This window comes from Anopheles arabiensis, chromosome 2, assembly GCF_016920715.1.
Source record: "Anopheles arabiensis isolate DONGOLA chromosome 2, AaraD3, whole genome shotgun sequence".
NCBI classification, from domain to species: Eukaryota; Metazoa; Arthropoda; class Insecta; order Diptera; family Culicidae; genus Anopheles; species Anopheles arabiensis.
Genome location: NC_053517.1, coordinates 18,328,533 through 18,353,232, shown reverse-complemented (window position 1 = coordinate 18,353,232; position 24,700 = coordinate 18,328,533). Strand labels below are relative to the sequence as shown.

Genomic DNA, 24,700 nt, shown 5'->3' with positions numbered 1-24,700 from the left:
TTCATTTTGCGCATTAGGTCCCCCCCCCCCCCCCATCCCACTTAACACTTCTTTCGCTTTTACTTTTTTTAACTCAGTTAAGTTTTGAGTTTTAACCTACCGAAAACTACCGATAAAATTTTGATGCGCCTACCGAAAACCGTCAAAATAATCTGGCCACACTGTGAATCACAGCGTCGCACAAAGCAGAAAGGCGTACAAACCAGCTCCATAAACAATTCGCGTGGTGTGATCAATGTTTTCGTTCATTTTGTGTTCGATTATTTAGTGTAACGTTACGAAACTAGTTTAGTTTGCGTTCTAGGCTTAGAATGAAGCCGATTCAAGTATTAGAACTGTTGGTGGTGCTGCTGTACGGCGGTAAGCTTCTGCGTTTGCCCGTTCGGTGCTAACAGGGCGGGGCTGTTTGGACTAGGCGTCTTTTGTGCTATGCTAGACGATCCTGTTAATTGCTTTTTAATGGCATCCGTGTCCGTGGTGTTCTGATCTGCATCTGCATCCTTTCCGTTTCAGTGGCTCACGTCTCAGCGCGATACAATTATACCATTCCGAAAATCTTGCAAGGATCATGGTTCTCGTGGGAAACGGGAAGGCCTACCTTGACCGTCCTCGACGATCACAGCATGTCCGACAGGGGCGACCTCATCAACATGTTGCGCGAAGGCTCCAACTACACGTTCATTTTCCGCAGCAGAAAGTGCTACCACTGTGTGCACGCGTTCCCCAGGACGTTGAATATATTCGAAAAATATGAATGTAAGTACTACTCGGAACCACTCCCGCAAGCCAGCCCTCCGTGAGCTTTAACATGACTGTCTTCCACATTTTTAGCGGTTTGTGTGACGATTGGGCCAAACGAAGAGCCCACCATCGAGCGGGTATGCCGTGGATCGACCGATCAGCAGTTAATAACGCTGTTTAACGAAAACTACGTGCCCGTAAACTGTCGCTCGTCGCTTGAGGGTGTGTGGCAGTTTGCCTATCAGAATCGATTCCGCTTCACTGGAGAGTGTGACCATCCGGATGCACGGATTCACTCCTGCCAGCAGGCCGGTACGCAGTTCTTAATATCGAACGAAAAGTTTAACATCACCTACAAACAGTGCATCGGGATGGCGGAAACGTTCAACGGTGTGGTGGAGTACAGCTGTCTGGGCGATTGGTTCATCGGCAAGAATCACTATTTCGCCGTGGCCAACACGAAGGAATCGCGAAAGGACGAAAAGTATCGGTGCTTTTTGAAGAATCGTGACGACGATCTGTACCTGGGCGTTTCGATCACGGCAGAATGTAACACGCTGAAGACGGTCGAAAAATCTCCCGAGCGTCTGCGCATCACACCCGTCAAAGCGGATGTCATCGAGCCGGGGTGCCGATTCCCGCAAAACTTTACCGGCGAGTGGATCAATACCGCCAACATCGACGGTGATGTAAAGATAAACGAAACGCACATCGTGGAAACGTACAAACCGGATCAATCGCGTTACCGCCGCACGATCTACGTGTGCCGGGAGCAGCGGGACTCGCGCATCATGACCGCCCGCCTAACGGTGGACGGTTGTCAGACGGATTACGTTTGTTTCGACTTCGTCCCGAAGCATCACAACGTGATTCGCTACCGCCGGGGGCTGGCCGTGATTCAGGACGACTTTTCGACCGTGTGCTCGTGGAAGCAGTTCAAGAACGAGGAACAGTGGCGCTACGATTTGCTGCTCGCGGCCAAACCCGTCCCGATCCGATGCCCAGTCGCTGGTAAGTTTAACTTCACGCAGAAGGGCGAGGCGCCGTTCAAGACGCGCATTCTCGGCGGCGTTACGCTAAGCCCTCGGCCGGACATTCGCTGCAAGCAAAACATTTCGGACTTTTCCGTGTGCGACGGCGATCAGAAGGAGATGATGATCGATGCGGACTACTGTCTGTCGGTGGACTATCTCGGCCGGCCGATCGATATCTACAGCGATCCGGATTACCGCATGAAGTGTATCGGCTACTGGCAGGAAAATCTGAAATCCTATCTCATCACGTACGACGATCTGGATCCGCTGTCCAAGTACCGCTGCTGGGTTTACCAGCGGGCGGATCTGAACCGCGTCCTGATGTCGCAGGCGGTTGGTGCGTTCTGCGATATCAATCAGGACGTCACCTCGTGGAACTACACCGAAGGGGCGGTAGTGGCGATCGACATGACGGAGTACGAGCGCGAGCGGGACCAGTGCCCGATGCACTTTGACGACGGTGAAAACCCTTGGCAGGAGACGGAAAACTTCATTACCGTGTTTCCGTGGGTCATCTATCGCTCGACGGCTGCACTCAGCAGCACACTCACGTCTTTCCTTATCTCCCTAGCAGCGGTTTGTTTGAAGGTGTTCTTCTAGAAGCAATTGAATCTCTTTGTTAGAAATTATTGCGTATCGTAAATATCCGTCCAAAACGTGCGCGTTACGGCGTGCACCATGTGCCTTCATTCCATCCATAATTGTAAGCGTAGTGCGACTTGACAAATAAAGATTAAAACCGTGGATAGTGACGTTGCTACCTCACTTTTAAAAATAAGCTACTTAGCATCTAACAATCTTTCCAGTTTTTGCAATCTATTTCCGGTCCAGTCATGCTGGTTCCGTCCAAAACGTCCAAAAATATCCAAAGCTTCAGTTAACCAAAATCGACACCGCATCGGAATTATTCTGACTGTTCTCCACGACGCTTCCGAGATGACGCTGATAAAACACAACTGAAATGTAAATTATCTTCTCGAACGAATGGAATGAAAGCGTTTGAATTGCAAATTACTGAAAAAAATCTTGAACGTGGGTCCCGGAAAGCAAATGGACTGGGATGGTTCATTCTTCAGCATCAAACGTAAGGCGGTGAAGTTGATGTTCGATGCTTTACTAGCTAAATTTAGCTTCGTTCATCTTTTCACTCGATTATTTTTGGGCGTTTCTATTTTTTGAAAGCAAATTGATTTGTAAAAAGGGGTATTATTAGATCGCTTAATTCAGTTTAAGTATGAATACAATTTTAAATGCATTTAAATGGGGGTCAAATGACCCGCTAGGTATTGGTCAATCTTGCGTAAATTGACAGTTAGAAGGAGCGACCATTGTGCGCCCCACCTTTTATATTTTTTTAATCAACACGTCTGACAATAACGAAGAGATCTACCTGCACGTTTATACGATTTAAATAAAGAAAAACGAACAAATAACTTTTATAAATTGTATACACTAGGGTAAACATGTACAAAAATCTCATTTTTATTCGACAAAAAGTCGTTCAGTTTCGTTTGCCACACTCGACTCGCACAGCCGCAATGAGCCAACCTGCTCGAACCGCACTCGAAAGGCGCAGTAATCTTCTATCTCGCTTCTTCAATATTTATCTTTATTTGCCTGGAAAATTTGTAGCTTTTCCAGACGGACCAATTTTTCTGAGGTAAAATTCACAGTCTTACTCCCTCTCGGATGTAGATCCAACAAGTACACACGGTGGTGAAACAAGTGGACGAAAGTGTTAACATTATGATGTTTAGCAAACCGCCAAATGATGTGCGGATTTCTGCGGGTGACCTGATCAGCACGGGGTGCCTCGCCTGAGTGGTGCACCTTTTCCCCCCACACACACGCACCAAATTTGATGCTGCTGTGCAGCGTGTGTGTTTGTGTGTGTGGCTGTCGGTATGTGTGCGGTGTTGGGCGGTAAAAGTTGCAATGGATCGGGGTGGCCATTCATTCGCTGGCGATTGGAAGGAGCAGCTATCGTGTCTCGGTATTCAACGGTGGGTAACGCTTGGAAGGTAGCCAGCCCTGTGCCAGCCAGTTCCGCTAGTCACAAAGTGTGTCGAGTGGCGAGCGCATCGGCTCGAGTGTAGGTGTAATTGGAGCGATTTTGCGGCAATTTTCCTTACTGCTTCTACAGTCCCGTACGGCAACGTGTGCGCGAGAGAAGCATTGTAATCGAGAATAATGAGCCCCAACTCTGCTGCTCGTAAGGAAACACTTGCAGCCGTTTCCAGACTGTGATTCGTTTTTAGTTTCAAGTGTGCGTGTGTGTCTGTGTGGGTGTATCGATACGAAAACAAATTTTCCAGTCCAAAAAGGAAACGCGACAGCAGTGCCATTCGGCCGCAAATAGTGCATAGCGAGAGAAAAAAAAGTTGTCCATCATCACCAAATTGTGCAACCAGAACGATTTGTGCTCCGTCTGCTCGCGAGCACAATAAACAACAACAAAGCGCTGTCAAACGCGCTGCGCCCCGTGACAGAACCCGATCCCGTTGCGAGCGAGAGGGAAAGGGCGAAGATTGCAAAACCACCACTGGCGGTAGTGTGAGCAGCACATCAGAACAGAAGTGTCAAAAGTGCAGTACTAGAATGTATGAATGAAGGAACGCGATCGCGGTCAGGCTGGTGCAATCGAACGGGATAGTTTGTAAAAGGAAAAAAGGGAAAAAAGAAAACACCCAAGAAAGAGTCCGCGAATACCGGATTGCGCATACCGCAAAGCAGCAGTGCGAGTGTGTGCGCGAATAAGACTGCTCCGACGGCACACTGGCAGGTTCCCCAGAAGTGCACGTGTGCTAGATGCGAACAGGGCAAAGCCAGCAGTGCGAACAGAACGGAAAGAGAGCGAGTGCGAGTGAGAGCGCGCGAGTGTGTGAGCGTAAGCAGGCCGCAGCAACACGGCACAGCTGAGCGAAGAAAATTGTCTGCATAATCGGACGGGAACAAAACACTGCCAACAGCCACCGTTACGTCCCGAGGGGCGGCCCAATCATCCCGATCGGCAGCATCTCCCACAGGATACTGTAGTGTCCATCCGCCCGCCGCCCAGCCCAAAGTCCTCTAGGTGTGTGTGTGTTTTTTTCGCTTTTCTCGAACCTTCCCCAGATTGGTGTTATAGGCACACAGGACCCCGCTCAGGTAAGAGCAGCTCTCGCGCTTATCATAACACTGTGCACCCGCTTTCCTCCCACTGCTGACGAGTCCCTCCCCCCCCCCCCCTTCTGACACATTCCTGCTGCTTTCTAATCCCTTCCACTTCGTTGCAATCCGCCGGTGACCTCACAACTGCGGGCGGCGGTATCAAATGGCCAAACTCACTGCCGACACGACCGATTACTTAACCGCGGTCCACAACCCCGAGAGCCGCCGTCGTCCAGCTGATGTGAGGAAATATGTCGCGACTCGAACCATCCTTTTCTGCGATACTGGTTGGCCTTGTGTGTGTGTGTGAGTGTGTGTGCACACGGTATGGTCGCAGCATCAAGACCATCCGGATGGCGAAAAACCCCGCCGCAGGATGCCGCAGAACAAAGCGCAACACACGCACACGCGTTCAAAGGCCACGAAAAACGTCACCGATGGCGCGTGATACCGTCAAGAGATTGCTCTCCCGCTACACTCCTTTGCCGACGGTGATGACGATTTGGCGACTTGGCGCTGGTGTGTGGCCTCTTCTCTATTGCATCATATTGCACCACTTTGTGAATTCTCCGCCGTGGCCGAATTTGTGGTCACTCTCTCTCTCTCTATCTCTATCTCTCTCTCTCTCCCTCTCTCTCTCTCTCTCTCTCTCTCTCTCTCTCTCTCTCTCTCTCTCTCTCTCCCTCTGTTTTGCCTCCTTTAAAGGAGGACGCTGTGGGAAAGGATGGAACAGACTTGGTAAAGACAACTGTTGTTTTGGTTTCGTTTTAGTTAGTGACAAAGCAATAGAAGCGCCTGTTTTAGTTTCAGTGTGCGATGTTTTATCGCTTTTATGTTCATTGCCTTTTAATTGAACCGATTTATTCCACTACCAAATACTGGTCGTTCGTTGCTGTAATTGTTTCGATGGTATCGTAACGCGTACGGGCTGGGGAAGCTGTCCACTGTTGTACTGAAAACGAGCAATTTTGCTGCCTTATGGCACAGCTACTACAATCAGCTTTTAGCACAGTTGAGTTGGGCAGCAGGAAAAAAGAAAAGCATCACAGAAAAACCACACACGGACTGGTGATGGAGAGGCATTTCCGGTCCATAATTGAAAATCCGTCCAATGTCACTCAAGCTTTCACATTTTAAGTTTTATTTTCAATTGATACGTACCGCTTTAATTAGCGACGTTATGAAAACACGGTAAACTAAATCGTCCGCTTAGTGCACACACTGGTGTGTGTAGGTCGATGCACAACCTTGCAGATGGAAGAAGGCACGACGCAACGCGGAGCGGAAAGGACAACGTCCGGTTGCTTTTCCGAAACCGTCGCTGGAACCGCTCCAAATTCAATAATGCATCTGGGAAGGGGACCACACTTGAGACACACATCCTCTTGAGAGGCACCAAACGGTCATGTGGGTGGAGGAGGGGCGGCAGCTGGATTGCATCGAATCCAGTTCCGGGTTCCCGTCCCATCCATTACATTACAAGTTTCAAGCTGCGATGTCGATCGATTGTGGATTGAAGATCGGAATGGTGTGATAGTGTGTATTATTGCGTGTCCCGTGGTCCCGCAGCAACGCTCGGAAAGCTGCCACAAACTCCCCCCCACCCCACAAACAGGGGGGGGGGGTAACCAGTATGGATGCGATGGCCGATAGGTGTGTGGTAAAGGTCGGGCAGCCCGACGGTCACGTCCATTGCCCCAGGCCGTGTACTGGCATATGTAACAGAGGCGTTCCGGATGCCCGGAACCACACCGGTGCCACACCACCCGCACACCCCGCTCAACCCATCGCGCCAGATGATGCAACACACAATGATGGTGGTGTGTCCGAGTGCGCCAAACAATCAAAACCACCTGACAAGACACGGAGGGAAAGGTGCATTAGCATAAATAGATCATTTGTGGAGTGGTGCGGGTGAAGAAGAAAGAGAGAGAGAGAGAGAGACAGTGAGGAAATGGAACGATTCGGTAAGCCGTGCGCTAACAGACGAATGCGAAATAATGCACAATTATTTTGTAGCCGATGGGGCAAAACCTGTGGGGTGGAGAAAAAAGGCTTTTCAACAAAGCCACGTTGGCAACGTCAATTTAACTTTTTTTTTTAATTTTTATGTTAAAAAACATATTTCGCGGCATAAATAAGGTTACTTTATGTGTTGGGGATCTCTGTGAAATCGATATTTCCTACTAACGATCGATATGATCATACAAATATGTATTGCTTTAGTGACGATCCAATTGTTAATTCCGTGCCGCTCCCAGGAAGATACCACGGAACCGAACAAACTAAAATGTGTGTGTGAGAGAGAGAGGGAGAGAAAGAGTGATAAAACAACACACAAAAATCGTCTAATCACCAATAATCGAAACAACGCGCGTTTGTACCGTTACACCGTGTGCGCACTCCCACACCCCTCATGTGATCCTCCTTCGCCACCACCACCACCAAAAATTACATCACCGTGCGTCATGCAAGCACCGCGATCGCGCCAGTATCATCATACAAAGAGCTGCGACCCGGCTTGGCTGGGGACCCGGACGGACGTGCATCATGTCTGGACGCCTGCTTTACGCCAGGGTGTGTTCGCGATTGCGATCTACCGCGAGATGGTACGATTGGCTCCGTGGCGCGTTGTTATCGGTTTTGGATTAAGCATTCGCACTCACACACACACACAGTGGCGCACCAGCGTGACTTGGTTAAAGGATGTTTCGTATGGTGGTGCGACTGCCGGAATGTACACAATGTTTCGCGCCGCACTGAAATGGGGCGACGTGTAAACTTGACGGGGCACGATCTCGCCGCCGCATTGCTTGCTTGCCGTTGCGTGCCAAACGCACCCGAGGAATATTAAGCCTTTTAGTTCTGCGCAAACCCGGGTTTTCATATTTTGCCCCGTTCCCTAATCGGGGCCGTTTGTATGCCGATTTCGTGCGGTAGAATTGGTGAGATAAGCGACATGTGCGTTGGACTGTGGACATGTTGTCGTTGTTGTGTTGGGCTCCCTGTTCGGGATGGAATAATCGATCAGTGTTTGGCCCTTGTTGTCGATCGAACCGTCGTTTGTGGTGGGGCTTTGCAGAGGGGATTTCCGTTGCAGCGCTGCCCTTGACGCGGAACATTCAAGTGAAGAGGGGTTTTCTTTTTGTTGTTTAGGTACAGCTTATCACAGCACTTGACAGTGCAGCCGGCTCGAAAGTGCAACGACGCACTATATTTATCCATCAGCTTCTCCCCGCACCCGTCCACCGCCTGTTGGGGCCATATTTTGAGTTCATTCTACTTTTTTTGTTTGTTGATTGCCCTGGATGCGTACCTTTTACATGATCCCGTTTCCTTCTTTCCCCATTCACGTGTTGTGCGATATATGTCATGCAGAAAGGCAGGAGAAACGTGCCACCACGCCCGGACACGTTTTTATTCGGGGCCATGTGAGGGGTGAAAAGTAAAAGTGAGTTTTTAATGACGGAGCACCCCAAGTTGGGATGATGGGTGCTGCTTGGTTTTGGTGGTAGTTTGGTTTTTCTCTTTTTGTTTCTTCCTTTTTTTTGTTTTTTTGTTTGCAATCAATCACGAACGGGGTACAAATTGGGGTTCAATTAGCTGGTGCACTATTTTGGTGTACTGTGTGTTTATATGATGGTTGATTAATGCTTCGTGGCAATCGCAATGCCAATCGTTCTTGTATACTTTCCCCCACACGGAGGATGCGAAAAGATGGGTTGCTAGTGTTGTTTGTTTAATTTTATGGATTATGTTGTAAAGTGATCGGTAAAATTTAAGTCTATCTCTCGGTGTGTTGAAGAATAGAGGGTTTTTGTTTTCATATTTCTAGAAATATCTAAATAATGTTGATCTGTAATGTATTACAAATGTTCTTCGATGTGCACTTCAATAATAATGTAAGATATTTCACTCCGATGTATACTTCCATGATCCAGTACGATCCAGAACCTCTTTGGTACATCCGGATTGTTTGTTTGCGTCATCGTTGCTCGTTTGAAGTTCGAGACTGAGAACATCGATTGGGAGAGGTATCCGTGCTTTGAATGTTCCACCGATCGACAATTTTATGAGTGATCGCTGACTCAGAAATTCGATGGTTTTCCAAGAGCGCCGATGCCTTAGTTGCGCTCCGGAACTTATTGAAGTTATTGTCCGTTTAGACACAGAAAATAATACAATTATGGGTTTCAAGTTTCATCTTCATTTAAATGATTGCTCCATAACGTTATAATATACATATGAAAACGGGAATTGAGCGAAGATATCATTTATATGATTCGGGATAGTAAGTCGTAGACTTTTCTCATAGAAATTGGAATTGGAAAAGATTGGATAAGTAAACGGTTACGAGAAATGCTAAGAGATTAAAATGAGAATTGAATTACTCCCGGAGGATACATTATTGATAGTTTTAGTCCCTTCAGCAGATTAAGATCGAATGCTTGACAACCAGTTATACCAGATACCAGATACCAGTTGCAAAACCTTTTAAGGCGAAGAATTTGTAATGCTTAAGAATAATTATATCTGAACAAACTAGTTACATTTTGGGTTTATCTTCCATACCGTAGTCCTAGCTGGATGGTAGGAAATCAAAACCAAATCAGAACTTCTACTTCTAGCCTATTGTGCAAAGTACAACAAAACTAAATGACAACGTACCCCGTTTCCCACATATTTTGCCGTGAGATGGGTTTTACCCCAATTTGATTGTAGTTTTCTGGGAAGAAGATGTTTTCAAAACAATTAAATACTGCCCACATTGAATAGATAAGATGTTCATTAGGTTCACTCGCGGTTTCTGGGAAGTCAAACGTCAAGCGCGTCTGGTTCCATTCTTTAAAACTCGTCAAACAATCCACGACTCCATCCATCTGACCTTATGGATTGAAAGTGAAAGTATGTAACATCCCATTTTCTAACCTAGGATGCTCCTTTGCATGGCCATCTTTTAATTGATCGTGATGCTATCGATCGATCGTGCCTTGCTGCAAAGTGCTTGCGGCTTCGTCTCGCTCCCCGCGCTGCCCCGCGTGGGCCCAATGAGAATGCTGCTGCTAAAGATCCCATTAAACGGCAGCGGCGCACACTAATGAGCGTTTGCTCTGCCGCGAAGCGTGCAATCGGCGTGCGACAACGGGACGGGACGTGCAATCTCTGCTGCACAACGATCAAACTGGTCTTGCTCAAACAGGCAGCCCCCGTGTGTGAATATCATTTGAGCGGGCGCGCGGACAGTAGGTGCACTTGCCTCACCTACTGGCATGCTTGGGTCGGTTTTTGTTGGTCCGTGCTTTCTGGCCGTCGTCCTCCCTTGGCTAATCGCGTGCACCTGGTGGTGCGGTGTGATGACCGGAGAGTGCAACCGTATGCACAGCCTATTCCTGACGGTGCGAGTGATGCAGCACCAACATACAGCAGACGGTCCACGGTAACATGGCTGACTTGTTTTACCGAAACCTCAGTGCGCTTGCTGCTGGTTCTCGCGCGGTTTCGGTGCAGCACACCGGTGGTGGAAAATCGAACGAACAAGCAATACGGAGCAGCAATATGGATCGGCTAGTGTTACATTACGAATTAACCAATCCTCACACATACTCGCTGGGAATGAGCTAAACTCCGGGGAGATGGCGCGGGGTAGCTAGTCCGATGGTTGGGTAGCATACACCTGCCCATTGCGCTAAGCACCGCTCATCAGGAATGATCCTCCGGTTGCTGTTTGGCAATGAGCAGCGAGCGGTGGCCCCCGGAGGCACATTAGCGTGCCTGCCGTTCTCACCCACACCGCACTACTACCATTGAAGGGTGCTCTTGGTTTGCGTACAGTCTCTGACAAATTGTCCAAACGGGTTCAACATATGGGGCAAAAAGGGGGAGGGTGGTTGTGGTGAGTTGAAGCGATATCACTCAACACACCCGGGGTGGGTGATCAGAGTGATCGAAAGGCAAGAAAAAGGGTGTGAATCGGTTCGGTTTTCGAGGTTCGATTGGTGGGCAGGGTTTGTTGTGCGTAAAGGAGTGCGGGCATGTTGATTACGCAGTCGTCAACTAGCATAACCACACACATACATACACACACACACACACACACACACACACACACACACACACACACACACACACACACACACACACACACACACACACACACACACACACACACACACACACACTCACGCACAATTTTCCTCTACCAGAGGAACTGCCATACATGCACACACACACACACGCACATAGCGATCTTTTAGCGTCACGGAACCACGGAGTGACCGGTTTTCGTCGAAACCGTTGGAGACTTGGGCAAGGCAATGGGTGACGAACGGCAGGGTGCCTCTACAAAGTGGTCACGATGGCGACGGGGCCCGGGCCAAAACTTGAATGAACTGGTGCGATGGGACGACGGTAGAATGCAACCGGAAGGGAATGGGTGCGAGGGTGAGTTGTTTCACCCTGGTGTAGTGGTGGTAGTAGTGGTAGTAGATGGAAGTCGTTTTCTTTTTGCAATGTTTTTAGCAATATTTGCCGTTTGCGTTTGTATGTGAGTGTATGTGTTTGGATTGCATTATAGTGATAAAAAATAGATAAAGATGGTTTTAATGATGCTGCTAAAAACTTGGCGGATGGATCACGAGAGCGGCGATGCCGTGTGGTTTTGCTCTCAGTTGGTTGCCTATGCTGGCGACTATTCGATCGTAGCATATGTCGTAAGCGTGTTGGCACCTCATCCCAGCGATCGTGAGGACACTTCTTTGCCACACTCTGTGTGTGTTTGTGTGTTTCTGCGTGTGTTGTAATTGTTTGTGTTGATTGACAAATTTAAGAAATTTTACTCTGATCGATTGTGGCTGGAAATTGTTTGGATGCTGAATGTTTCCTCTCATCAAAGCTGGGCTGGGTGCTGTATTCAAGCACAGTGAGAAAGACCTTTTTTTTAGAAATCAGTTCTCTCCCTCCCAGCCGTCCCGACCTATTTCCTCCACCGAGGCAAACAACAACACAGCCACTCACGGCGAGGGATGTCATTGGCCAGCGCGCGCGAGTGACTAAAGCCGACAACGACGATGACAACGACGACGCGCTTGGCTGAAATCCCGTCCGTCCCGTCGGGCACCGCGGTCTGCGGTGACGTAACTTTCACTTTCTTGGCGCGATCACTTCGATTGTGAGTGTGTGTGAGCGAGCTCGCGCGCCCGCGGCTGTCGTCTGCCATTGTCATCAATGCCCCGTCGAGGATGGCGGGCGAGCCTTTATCGAACATTTAGGTATTTTATTTTATCATTAACAATTGCGTTGCGCAGGGAAAGGGTGTGGGACTGCATGATGATTTCAGTGGCCACTCTATGCTACTACTACTACTACTACTGCTTCTGCTGCTACCACATCCTATCGAACGAATCGCACGCTCGAACTCCTGTGTTGTTGCATCTTCCCTCGAATTGTATCCGCCTTCCTGCACAAAACCAGTGCCCTGTGTTGCTGCACCTTTTGCCGTTAGCAGGGTTGTCAGCGGCTGTTGGGCTTTTCGCTTTCATCTTTTGCCGGATTTGTCGGGAGTGAGAGAGAGAGAGAGCGCGTGAAGTAGGGCATCGATCAGACCTTCCTCCATTCCCGCGAAAGACAGTGTCACATCGGGAATGATTGAGCCTCGGTGGAATGCGGTAACTAATGTATTCACATGGCATTCACGTGCGCAATACAAACGCGCATTCGAGCCGACAGAGGTTGGGCGTGAAAAATGGTGGCAAATTTTTGGTGGCAGAGAAACGCACTTTTTATGGCATTTTTTTTTCTTTCTACGCTCTTTGCACTGTTTGAGGCGGTTTAATTTTTGGAGCATTCGTGCTCAGTTTGTGGGCCGGTGGCCAGGTGGACAAGACGTGCGTGGTTCTGTTCGGTGTGTATTATTGCAACATAACTGGTGCATCTTGATATAAACAAATAACTTGCCCACAACTACAGCGCAAAGTGTAAGTAAGATTCCTCGCCGTGGCGACATTTTATTCGGTGCAACCTGTTATCCACTCCACTCGACGCCGCCCAATTTGTTCCCTCCTCCCGGAGGGCAATCCTTCCCCACAAAAGTCCATCCACCGCCGACATCGCCTGTACGCCTTCGATGGATGTGGGTCATCAAAAGAGTTTCACTTTTTCGAATTTTGCGCGGCACTTTCTCGTGGCATCACAGCGCGGCCGGCGTACGGGCGAACCCCCGGGACCAATGGAGCGAACCAGCGAAAGAGAAACGATGAATGAAGATTGTGCACCAGCGGTGCGGGAAAAGTCGCAACCACACACTCCCTGCCACCGCGTCGCCGCCAGGAGCAAGCGTACCGTTTTGTAGCAAATTTGTTGTTGTTGTTCCCGCTGGCTGGCTGAAGCTGTGCTGTGCCTTCGAAGACGATCTTGCACCGTGTGCGTGTGTTGATGTGCGTCTTATGAACTGCCGCTCTCTTTTGGGGCTAAAACACACACCAGCGTTTATCAGGTCGGATCACGTTTGCGGTGCCGTCCGGCGCACCGGAGCGACGGACGGGCAGAGGATCAGAAGTAGGTTACACCAACAGCCAGTGAAAGGGGGAACGAGTGCGTGTGTGTGTGTTTCAGCGGGCTCGATCAAAAACCGCCCGAGGCGCGTGATTGGGTTTGCGTCGGAAGAACACACTCCCTCCGGGCCACGCACTCTCTGGTGTGCTGCTTTCGTACGGGGTGAACTTTTGGTTTCGCCGCGAATTGGCCCAAGTCCGCCCAAGGAGCTCTTTCTCTTTTTCAGCTGGTTTGGATTAGCTGTGCTCGGTGTCGATCTTCTTATGCTTGTTCGATCGTTCCATTCGAGTGGGGAGGGCATTACACCGACAGCAACACGTTTTTCCGTTTGTATTTTACGCTACACGCCTTAGCAACAGCGCGACTACGCGACGGCCTGTCTGTGGGAACTTGAGCGCGATTTTGTAGGCTTTTTGTAAGATATTTTTAAATCAACCAACCTTCACCTCCTCTCTCTCTCTCCCTCTCCGCCGTGGTTGCTGTCCTTCCCCCGCGTTCTTCCACCCCATCCAGTAAGACACGGAGTATTGCGTAAAGCAGCTTTTGTGACCTTCGCTCTCCTTTTACCGCAAAACTGGAGCGATAATGGAAAGCCTGCTGCTGCTGCTGCTGCTGCTTTGCAATGGCTATGACCCGGCATTAAAGCATCGTGTCCCACTCTCCTGCCCCATGCGCGGCAATGATCCGGAGGGCAGCATTGTATAACACCTCCCGGGGGGGCAGGCGCAAGGGTTTTGTTACCAGGCGACAGTAACGCTGCGGAATCATCAAAGACACACATGCTCATTAAGATACGCTAAACCTCCGCCCTCCCAGCCTTATGCGATCATTGGGGCAGGCTTTCCCACGCAGTGCAGTGCGCAGCAGAAAGTCAGCTCAAAGGTTGACGCATTTGAAAACAGCTAATTCATCGAACTCCCAAAACGACGAACCGTTTGCGCCCCGTTTGCCTTCAACGGTAACCAAAAAACATAAAGTCGCAATCCCCCAACCCGTCGGATAGCCTTAGCCCTGACAGCCCTCCACGGCCACCTTCTCACCGGGGGACGCGTCTTTGTGGTCCAGTTTTCTCTTTCCGAATCACGATCGAGATGCGCGCTCCCTCCTCCCTCTAAGTGACCGTTTAGAAGGCTATGGCCACGTGTTGTACGCGTGTAGTTGTCGCCCCACCCAAAACACCTTCGCCAGCGTTCAAGGAGGACCTGACCGGTGGCTGACCCTTGGCGAAGGATCTCACCACCAGGAGGTTTCGTAATCCAACACCCCCGAAAAAATCTGCCCTGCCTTCGCTCGTCCGCTCGTTCCGCACCTTCTAATCGGCAGCGGGTTGGCAGATGGCAGATTGTCTTAATCGGGAGGAAACAACCACTCCAACGCGAAAGCGACCAAGACTCATTCTTCATCGGCATGCAAATTTTTCTTCTCCACCCATTCACCGAAAAAAAAACACAAAAAAAAGAAGAGAAACAGACATTGACCCTCTTTTTCCCGTTAAGGAACCGGTTGGGCTTTTTTATCGTTACAGCAAAAAAAGCTTAAAAATGTGTTGAAAATCCGGCTAAACTCTAAAATTCAAAAAATGGGAAAGAAAAATACCACCACTGGTGGTGGTGCTGTGTGCCCCCGTTAGATAGAGAGGGAATCGGTGGGGCGAATGCCTGGAGGTCGATGGGGAGGAATTGTGCTCCATCCATCGGAGGTTGGTTGGCTCGCTGGGTCAATAATATTCAAATCATTCTGCTGCGCGATATTGCCGACGGTTGCGCCACACACACACACACAACCTTCAAGCTTGGCACCATCTTGGCCGTTTGGGCCATTGATATTTGGTGTCTGCCGCAACGCGGTGATGCGCGCCGATGTCGAAGACAGTGGAATATTAGTCAATTTCCAACGACTCACGCCGAACATCCGTGTCTGCATGACAAATGCGCCGAGGTAGAGCCGACACGACACTTTGCCGTGTGTCCTCCTAGCTCCGAGCGCTCCGAACACCTGGCACACTCACCGAAAGGGACGAGGGCGCTCCCCAGGGGGGGGGGGGGGTGGCCCAAAACCGGGAATTCGTTATCCCTCGAATAACGTCCCTAAGATTCTAATCAGGCACCGAGCAGGATAAGCGGTTTAAATTAACTGCTGGTCCCAAAGCGAGACAACCCGGCGGGAGATGATGGGGGAACAGTACAACGCCCTCTCCATCGGACTCTAAGTTGCGTGGAAGGTCACGATCGTGCTGTGGTGGATCGAGCAAGCGTTGCTTTTAGCACATCCGTGTGCGATCGCGCGGTGCATGGCGAAGCAACGCTGCTTTATGTCCATTCATGCGCATGACACAAAGCTTATCAGTCGCCACATTTGATGAGATCGAAAGAATGAGAAAAACAAACAAGACACCGTACGCATAAGATGCGAATTATACCCGCCCGAAAAACAAACAGTGCGCGTTTGCAGGCTGGCCAAAACCAAAAAAAAAAAATTGAAAGAAATCCCCCGCGCGATGGGTGTGGTTAAATTGACAAATGCCCACTCTTTCCCCGCCATTGAATCGTCACACCGAAACTGGACAGCAATCGCACATACCCCGGTGGAAGGGACAATCGTCACCAAGCTCTGTGGGGGGGAAGCAGGAAGCGACCCACAGCTGTGTGCGCGCGTCCGTGTCCATTAGTATTCCTTTACGTCCCTGGGTCCCCGTTCACAGCTGATGGTCGCGAACGTTGCGGGTCGTGAAGACGTGATCGCAGCCTTTATTTACCTTTTGCGGAGACGGGGCTGGGGTTTCTAATGCCACCCAAAATCCTCCCCAAGGAGGAGGGTGGCAGGTATGAATAAATGAATGAATAAAGAAAAGAAAATTAAAACCACCAAAGTCCACACACAGCGTTGAGTTTGAGGGACTAAGGTTTTTTTTCTTTCTTAAACCTTAAAACCGGATAGATCACTGCGAACCGGACAAAGTGTGTTCCCATGCGTACGGGGCGACACGACGCGACAATTTGACTACATCTTTAGTTTTACATGCTCCGTTTGAGGGGATGTCTAGCCTCCGTGGGGTGAAGATGTTCCTCTCCCAGTTTATCGTTGTATGAAATTCTTGCACAGGTTGTCACTCTTATTTCTTGTATTCCAGTTGAGCCAGACACACCTTTGAGAACCGGTTTGTAGCGGAGGTAGCTCGTCTAGCCCGTCGAACCATTCATTCGTATCGTCTCATTTAAGGTCGGAATTAAGTACGAGAAAAGAAAAGCATGATTTATCAGCGCACAGTTCTTACAGGTGGCTTGGAGCTAGTAGAATGTGCATTTTTAATCAGTTTAATTTGTGTAGAATAGAAACTTGGTTGGTCCATAAAGCTATTCTAAGCAGTATAGTCGGTTGATGAGGAAGGAGGGCAGTAAAACAAAGTATTAGAAAAACAATCAGGTTTAGCTATTCGTTCATGGTCACCTTGTCTGTTCATGCAGGGCTATTTCTAGATCCGTCGATTTGATCAGAATGGTTAAATTTCTTGTTCATACAGCTAGTTTGATGGTGTAATGATGGTCTGTTTCAACCCAACCTATCTCAACACAAGAGTAAGATGGAGTATCTTTGAGATAATAATGATCTAATGGTTAGGTTTAAACATCTAAAATGTACGAATGTAACTGTGGCATCGAACAATAATCAGTATTGTATTCATTATTTATCGTATTTATTATAACGTTATATCTGATCATTATCATATAGATCGTGATGACAAGTTCCGTGACGCATTACAGGCTGTCATAGGATAACCAGAAATGCTTCACAGATTACAGAACATTAAACAGTTTGTTTTACATATGCCACACACTTACGTTCTAAATCCAACACGTCACTATCGCTTGTTTAAGCCTTAGGATCTTCTATTTCACGTGTACAGTATCGATGAAGGTCATTCTTTCTTCGAAATATCCCAATGGACCTCTTATCAGTTATCTCTTATCTCTTATAGCATGTTCTAATTTACAATTCTCTACTCTTCAGACATTCACAGTAAGATATTCAGCCTAACAGCAGTCGGCGCTCATTGACTACATTCTACAATTAGTCTCAGCATGTGGTTTTGCAACCAGAAATTTTGAATCATAAATAGAAGAGATTTCTTCTCAAATTCAAAGTGTTATCATAATATAATACCCTACAATCTATACATTATTCAACCTTTACTTTGCCTTTGCCACGTGCAGTTTCTCTTCGTTTGCCGTGCGGTTATCCGCCTGTTTTGTGATGCTAATTTATTCGTATGAGTTAATGTTTAGTTCCCATTCCACGCAATCAAGCTCTCACCAAACTCTCCAAACAGCACACTGATTGTGAAAAAAGAGCTTTACACATTCTGGGCCTATTTCAAAGACCTCCGGTACGCCGGACCAGCTATAACATATTCCCTCCCGCTCATCTCAAATCGGTGTAGTTCCGCGTAGTTGTCAAAACTGAAGTCTCCGGCGCGTTTAACCACACTATCTGGCCACGTGGCAGTTGGGTGGTTATGTTTTCCGTTTCATTTTTGCTGCAACTGTTACCATGCAAAAGCCAGCCGAGACAAGTGCGCATATTACGTCGAATGGTGTACGGTGCAGTAGAGCAGTGGTTGCGATGGGTTGATGACTGTTGCCTTAATTCTGCTGAAACTGTCTAATGTGCAAGACATTATCCCTTCGTGCTAAAGCGCATCTCCTAACAAGCGAAATAAACAAGAGGCTAAAATCTTGCCGGTTCGCTCGGTACGCCAACCTATCTCGTCAGACAAGAACAGAAAAAAAAGCAAGAGCTCCGACTATCGTTGGCGTAAACAAATACAGGTTCCGGCTTGCGCTCGCCGATAAACAACGTCCAGCATGGCGATTCGGAACGGAAGAAGTGTGCAATGTTCGATTCGGTTCCGACTGGAGCGGGGGGGGGGGGAAGGGTTGCAATTCCGAGGTAAAAGTGCTTTTGCTTTAAAACACACACACACACACACGACCACACGACCGTTACGAAGTGGCGGTAAGCGTGAACTAGGCGTGTGGCCGCCGGGATCTATTTTGGGAAAACTGTTTTGAACCCGATACACAGTCGTCCGGTATCGAGCCGCCGCCGGGAGTGATTGATACGAAGCGAAATAATATATACACCCAGGCGTACTTGTTTTCGCCATTGCCAAGGCCCAGGAAAGGCACGCGCGGGACAGGAACAACGATCACCACCCTCACTGTACTCTTGAAAGGGTTTGCTAACGCTGGAGGGAAGCGTCGCAAGCAGAATGTTTACGTCAGCGTTGATTGCGTGCCGGCTAATTGGTGGCTAACTATGACGAACCGTGTTACTGGGCAATTAGGCGTTAGTTTGAACTCATTATCGAATTACGCCGTAGGCGGCAGGGAGATCGAGCAGTTGAAGGTGGGTAGGCACGATCAACTGGCCGTGTTTTTTTTTTCGGCAATGGGGTTGGAAATTAAACGGCAGGCCAGTTCGATTGTTGTTGTGCCAAATGCAGAGAGCAATGGAATGCAAATCATAATACAGGGCTCCGCTTACCATCGCCTGAGTGTGTTCGATCCTTTTCCAGTGCCAAAGTGGACCTCACTCTTTGTCGGCACCTGTGTATGTGTGTGTGTTTTGTGACGTGATGAAGTGTAAATAAAATTCCATCTTGCTTTTTCTACTGCGAGAGAATGTTTAGCACCTCCGTATGAGTCATTGTTCAGCAAGTTCTATTGCCAATTTCTTTCCCTCTTTCGTTTTCGGAGGGCACCTTGGTTTGTTTGTTTTGAAGGTGAAATTGGTACACCATATGGTTTCACGCTATCGAACATCACCGATGCCGGCAAAGGTGGAGAAAGAACACGGTGAAGCTTTGGTAAATAATACGATCAGGTCGTGAACTCATTAATACACATACATTAATTGTATCCCACAGCGTCCCGCAACCAGCAACTACCATCTTGCGCTTCGTTCCGTACCTTCCCTCTGTGCTGTAGGTCGGCCTCGTGTGTTACTAATAAGCGGAGGTAAAGGAATGTGTTTTGTATCGTACCGATCTCGATGTTTATGGTCAATAAATCAATGCTAACAATACCATACACCGAAAAGGCAGAAACAACTTGAGCTTAATTTGTATTTGGCACACGATCAAACATTTTAATTTGGCGTAAAAATGTACCCCGTTTGATCCACTGCCACACGTGTCGATTGTTTTATTTGTTTGAATATTGGTTTCAGTTTAGAGTCCGCTCTCAGTTATTCAATCGCCCATTATGGTATCTTTAATTATTGCCATGAATCAGGTGATAGGAACAGATTCACAAGAGCAATTGATGCACAGCATGATCAAGTACGATCAACTCTTTTTTCCTTTACGCTTCCCCCTATAAACGGACTTATTTTTTATGAAAAACGGACAACATTTCGAGGCCAAATATGGTTGTTAAAAATGCTAAAAAAAAAAGACACGCTCGCTCATGCTGCTAAAACGAACTGTGTGCAAACCGCTTTGTGTCCACCCCGATCATCCTCCCCACGGGGAAGCAACAACAAACTGCGCGTACTCAGGGAGGTGCAAGTGAAGCACCGATGCCCCGAACTTCCGCAACAACGTACAGCTCATGCGAGTGTGTGCGCGATTATGGGCAGCACACTTCAAACAAATATTGGTCCAATCGCAGCGCCGAAGGTTGCCAGACCACCGTGACACCAACCTCCGGTGTGCGCTGTGTAACTGCGATTGAACCGCCACCAGCCACCATCAACGGGCCATCCATCCTGCAGCTCACATTTATTTAAGATGAGTTAAACACACTCGTCACCCCGTCCGGGTGCCGTCCGGGTGCTACACACGGATGCGTGCCTGCGCGCCGTTCGTGGTCGGCCTCGTATTGGCCTTGTATGCTGGTCCCTCTCGCCCCCGTGTTCCACTCTCTTCGCTGTTTCCAACCGTCCAAACGATTGAGACCGTATTCATCAATGAATGTACGCCTAAGCCGTGCGGTGTGTTGTATTATCTAATAATCTTCGGTACTGCCTTTTCAAAAACTGCCTCAGTGGAATTGGCATGTACCTCGTCGTCATCGATCATATGCGCGATCGTACGGTCTTTTGCTTTGTATTACGCGCACGTGGTTATGGTAAATTTGTGCAATTTGTGACAGGCGAGAACGCGCCAAGAACACGGCAAGGAAGTGAGATGAAGAGATCGTTAGCATGTTCACGTGACACACTTCCTGGTTTGGATTGTAAACGTGGCCATCGTCATGACGCCGGTTTCTAACCGGGGCAGTCCAGTGCGGCGAAGAAAGCATTTTCGCATTTACAAAGACTATTTCCTGCCATTCGCCCTCCACTCTCCCTTACCTGCTTACCATCCTTTCTTTCTCGCCACATCCGATACCGATGGGGTATGTCAACAGGCACAAATACTAAAAATACTTTGCTTCCTTTATTTTCAGCCATCCTGTTGCCGTGCTATTGTTACCATACCATAGGCCCTACCCACACACGGCGCTCCAGGGCTGATAAGCGCACCGTCAACCGCACGCAGCCAGCGAAACCGCCATTTTTAGAGCACCGAACAATTGTCGCCGCGCACACCTCGCCCATCAGCCGGTATCGTGCGATACATCCCCCCGCGCGTATCGCGTCACTATTCCTTCTCGTCTTCCGATTGGTCGTCTTCGGCCACGGGCGGGGAACGGTCGGTACTCTGTGTGTATAGGTGCGCGCGCGTCGCGCGCACTTGGAAAGGCCAGCCCAGGACCGGCGCGAGCAACGGGGAAGGAGAAGGGTATCTGTGCGAGAAGAGAGCGCCATATCTGTAACGGCGGCACACTGCTGTCGCATCATCTCTGCGCCAGCGGAAAAAGGCAGAAAGGCTAAAGTTATCGCGACCGCAGGCTCAGTTTCATCGCAACCGTGCTACGGTGAAGAAGTGTGTTGGCCACGTTTGTCTCCGTTGCCGGGCCTTCGTCGTGAGTGTGTGTGTCTCTCTCTCGCTTTATCTCTCTGTGTGCGTACGAGAGTGGAGTGTTGGTGGGTGCTCTGGTACGGTGTCTCTCACGTCTTGTATCTCGAACCGTGTCAGGTACGCACGCACGCACGTACGCAGCATGCAGTGATCGTGTTCGGTCGTGGTTCGCGTTAATGCACTTTGCGTTTTGGTGAGTGTGTGTGTGTGTGTGTGTGTTTTTTTTCGTTTTCAATTCCGGATGTAAACCACGCATTACTACCACCCAAAAAGAGAAAGAAAAAAATACAGTGTGCCCCGTCTAGCGACAGACCGACCGAAAGTGTGTGACCGTACGCGAGAGAAGAAAGCCGAGAAAGAGCGAAAGTTACTCGAAGACGACGAAACCAGCGTGTGCGGGCAGTGTCTGGTGTGTGCGAGTTTTCCATTTCCGGTTCAAAGCTCAACACAGCTCCCGGTGCATGGTCGCGCGCGCATGCTGCTCGCCTGCGTAAGGGGTTTTCGGTTTTTTTCTGTTTCGTCCGTACGCCCGGAGTCCAAAGTCCGATGCGCCATGCAGATGAGTTTCTAATTTTACACCCCAACCGACGGCTCCGTACAGAAGGAGCGACCTGTTCGCAGCCAGCCAGCAAGCCCGCCAGCCAGCTAGGCTGCCGTTTTTTCGTGTCGGTGTGTTTTGGTTGAGAGTGTATGAATTGTGCGTGTGGATACTGGTTGCCTTAGGAGGTGGTGCACATTGTGAAACGAAAAGAGAGAGAGATAACGACGAAGGTGAACATAAAGCGCGCGCGCAAACGCCCCATTTCGTCCTTTCCGTTTGCGTGACGTTGATTTACGCCACCGGACACAGGATTTGAATCGAACGGCCCCCCCGTTGCATTCCTTGCTCTGCCCGTTTGTGTGCGCGTGTGTGAATCCAAACGATAAAACAAAAACCAAGCAGCTTCAAATGATGCGGTTGGGACGATTCTTTCGTGCGCACGGCGAGTTCTGCGCCTCCCATCCGTGGGAGGTGATCGTGGGCCTGGTCACGTTTACCGCCTGCATCCTTTCGCTCGAGAAGGGTAATGCCGATGCACCGCAGCAGCCACCGGTGGCCGGTGACGAGCCGCTGTGCTACAGCTGGCGCTACGGCGCGATGACGCGCTGCGAGGAAACGGAACGGAACATGATCGACGTCATTCTGATGATGGTGGTGCGCGGTGCGGCCATCCTGTACGTCTACTACCATCTGTGCAATCTGCAGCGGATGGGGTCGCGGTACCTGCTCGGTAAGTATGCGTGTGTGTGTGTGTGTGTGTGTGCACTACTCACGCTTCCATCTGGGGTTAAGTTTGTGGTATTCTTGGATTAAATTGGATGCGCCATGCTGTGCCGCTCTACAAACAGCTCTTCCGCTTTACCGCGGCTGGGAACCGGGTGGTCGTAATCTTTGCCTAAAGTTTCCATAGCCCAAGCAAAATTGTTTCCAATACTTAACGTTTGCGCCAAACTTGTTGATTAGCAATCAAATTCAATGGCACAGCGACCTTCTCACACCCGGCCCCGATTTCGCCCCCTTTTTTCCGATGAATTAAAATTTTCTCTTTTCCATCACGGCATCGCACCGGTTCCAGATCGTACCAAATACGACACGTCATTGACCTTCTTCCGCAGCACCACGCTCGTTTCACTCGGTTCGGTCGGTTGCATTTTCTCTCGATTTAAAAATTTATTTAATTTCCATGCGCCGTCGTCGAGATTGGAATATCAACACTGCCGACTGTTTCCAGGTGTGGTCTCGGGGTGGTTGGCTCGAAATTTTTGCCCACAAGAAAGCTGCTGTAACTGTGTGCCGGGCTGCGCTTGTAAACTCTTCACCCGGGAAAGGGGAGGAAGCAGGGGTTGAGGTTCGTTCCACTGCGCCTGAGTGATATTCGTGGCCGGTTCCGTTGTGTACGGTGTGCCTGATGGAGGGAAGGAACGAAGAGAAGAAATAGTCCCCCGGACCCCGTTACTGAACGGTGTGAGTGTGTGTGTATGTGTGTGGTACCGTTTGCTTATGGTGTTAGGAGGGTATTTAGCACTTTCAGGCGGGGTTTTTCGGTTTTGGGGTGGGTTTTTTTGTTTGTTGCCTCTTGCAAGAGCGCGAAGAGCGCACTGCGACCACGCTTGGTCGCAGTGGCTTTTTTATGGTGTGCAATCGCTCGTTGAGCGCGATCTCGATCCAATTTTATGGTCAACCGGAGGGAAAATGGACTACACACACACACGTTGGGGCGTTGGAAAAAGAAAACAAACTTTCGCGGCCACCCAAACCATGTGGACGCTAAACGGTTCAAGCGCTTGGGCTCGAATAAAAACGGTCAAGGTTTCAATCTTGTTTGATTGGTGCGATGGGGTGTTTTTTTAAAGGGTCCTGCAATATTTTATACAGGTTTTACATTGGCAGTCTATCTCAGGCAGGTGTGTGAATCATAAATTTAGAAAATTGACCAAAAGGCTTAAGAAGGTCATGTTTTGGACGTGCTTGTATAAAGTTTGAGATTTAAATTGTGACTTAACCAATCATCAAGCCGTCTATCCGCTAGTGTAGTGGTAAACAATTGCGCTAGCAACCGGTCCGGCGCGCGTTCAAGACCGTATGTGAGATTTATGTTATGAGTTGAACAAAGCTGAAATGATAAATACCTCTTCTTTAACGCTCTCTCTCCCTTTATATCGTTTATGTGCGTGTGTTTGTACAGACAATTATGAATAATTAATGTCAAGCAAAAAAAAAAACGCTTCATTGCGTATATTATCAACATGATCATGATCAAGTTTTTTGCTTTATTTGCTTGAGCAATACGGGATATCCCACTTGCTGCTGGTTCAAGAGTGTCGGTCGGATCGATCGGTGTGCCTCTGTGTGCCTTTTAAAAATACACCCCTTTATAATCGACCCACTCGGTTACGGTGTGTTGAGGATTCAAAAAGTTCATTCCAGTAGGCACGGCACGGCAGTGACCACGCGCCACGGAGCATCGCCGTGTCCCTCTCGCCTAAGATGGTGAAATAATGGGGTGGACAATCTCCGGTGGTCGATTGCACGCGAAGAGGTTCTAGTAGGCACTTAACGGTGTCGCCCCATCATCATCTCCCTCCTCATCCTAATGCATCGATCCAAGGTTTCGTCGTCACGTTCGGTCGTGTGCGAATCTTCGATTTCCTAACTGAGCCAGTCGGTCCACCTGGTTTTCGCGAAGGGGCGTTCCGTTTGCATATGGTGTGTGACATA

At 49.0% G+C, this 24,700-nt stretch overlaps 2 protein-coding genes across 3 annotated transcripts in view; both read left to right on the top strand.

Moving 5' to 3' along the window:
* The first annotated feature begins 162 nt into the window (after positions 1-162).
* On the top strand, positions 163-2,553 carry LOC120896071. Its single transcript, XM_040299899.1, has 3 exons — positions 163-360; positions 514-756; positions 832-2,553. The coding sequence occupies exons 1-3, from the start codon at positions 312-314 to the stop codon at positions 2,373-2,375; spliced, it is 1,836 nt and encodes a 611-aa protein (XP_040155833.1). The 5' UTR covers positions 163-311; the 3' UTR covers positions 2,376-2,553.
* An 815-nt stretch (positions 2,554-3,368) lies between these two features.
* LOC120908621 (3-hydroxy-3-methylglutaryl-coenzyme A reductase) overlaps positions 3,369-24,700 on the top strand; it is a 38,247-nt gene continuing 16,915 nt past the window's right edge. Inside the window, exons 1-2 of one of the 2 annotated variants that reach the window (XM_040319829.1) lie at positions 3,369-4,848; positions 20,927-22,712. In XM_040319829.1, the coding sequence (XP_040175763.1) occupies positions 22,391-22,712 (322 nt within the window). In that variant the 5' untranslated portion in view covers positions 3,369-4,848; positions 20,927-22,390. Of the gene's footprint in view, positions 4,923-20,926; positions 22,713-24,700 lie in introns of both variants that reach the window. The other variant, XM_040319828.1, reaches the window with a different exon arrangement.

Excerpts from the sequence above, each read along its gene's own strand:
- LOC120896071 (XM_040299899.1), top strand. The coding sequence starts at position 312 with ATGAAGCCGATTCAAGTATTAGAACTGTTGGTGGTGCTGCTGTACGGC. Across the intron at positions 361-513 it reads GGTGGTGCTGCTGTACGGCG|TGGCTCACGTCTCAGCGCGA; the intron begins GTAAGCTTCTGC and ends TTTCCGTTTCAG. Across the intron at positions 757-831 it reads TATATTCGAAAAATATGAAT|CGGTTTGTGTGACGATTGGG; the intron begins GTAAGTACTACT and ends CCACATTTTTAG.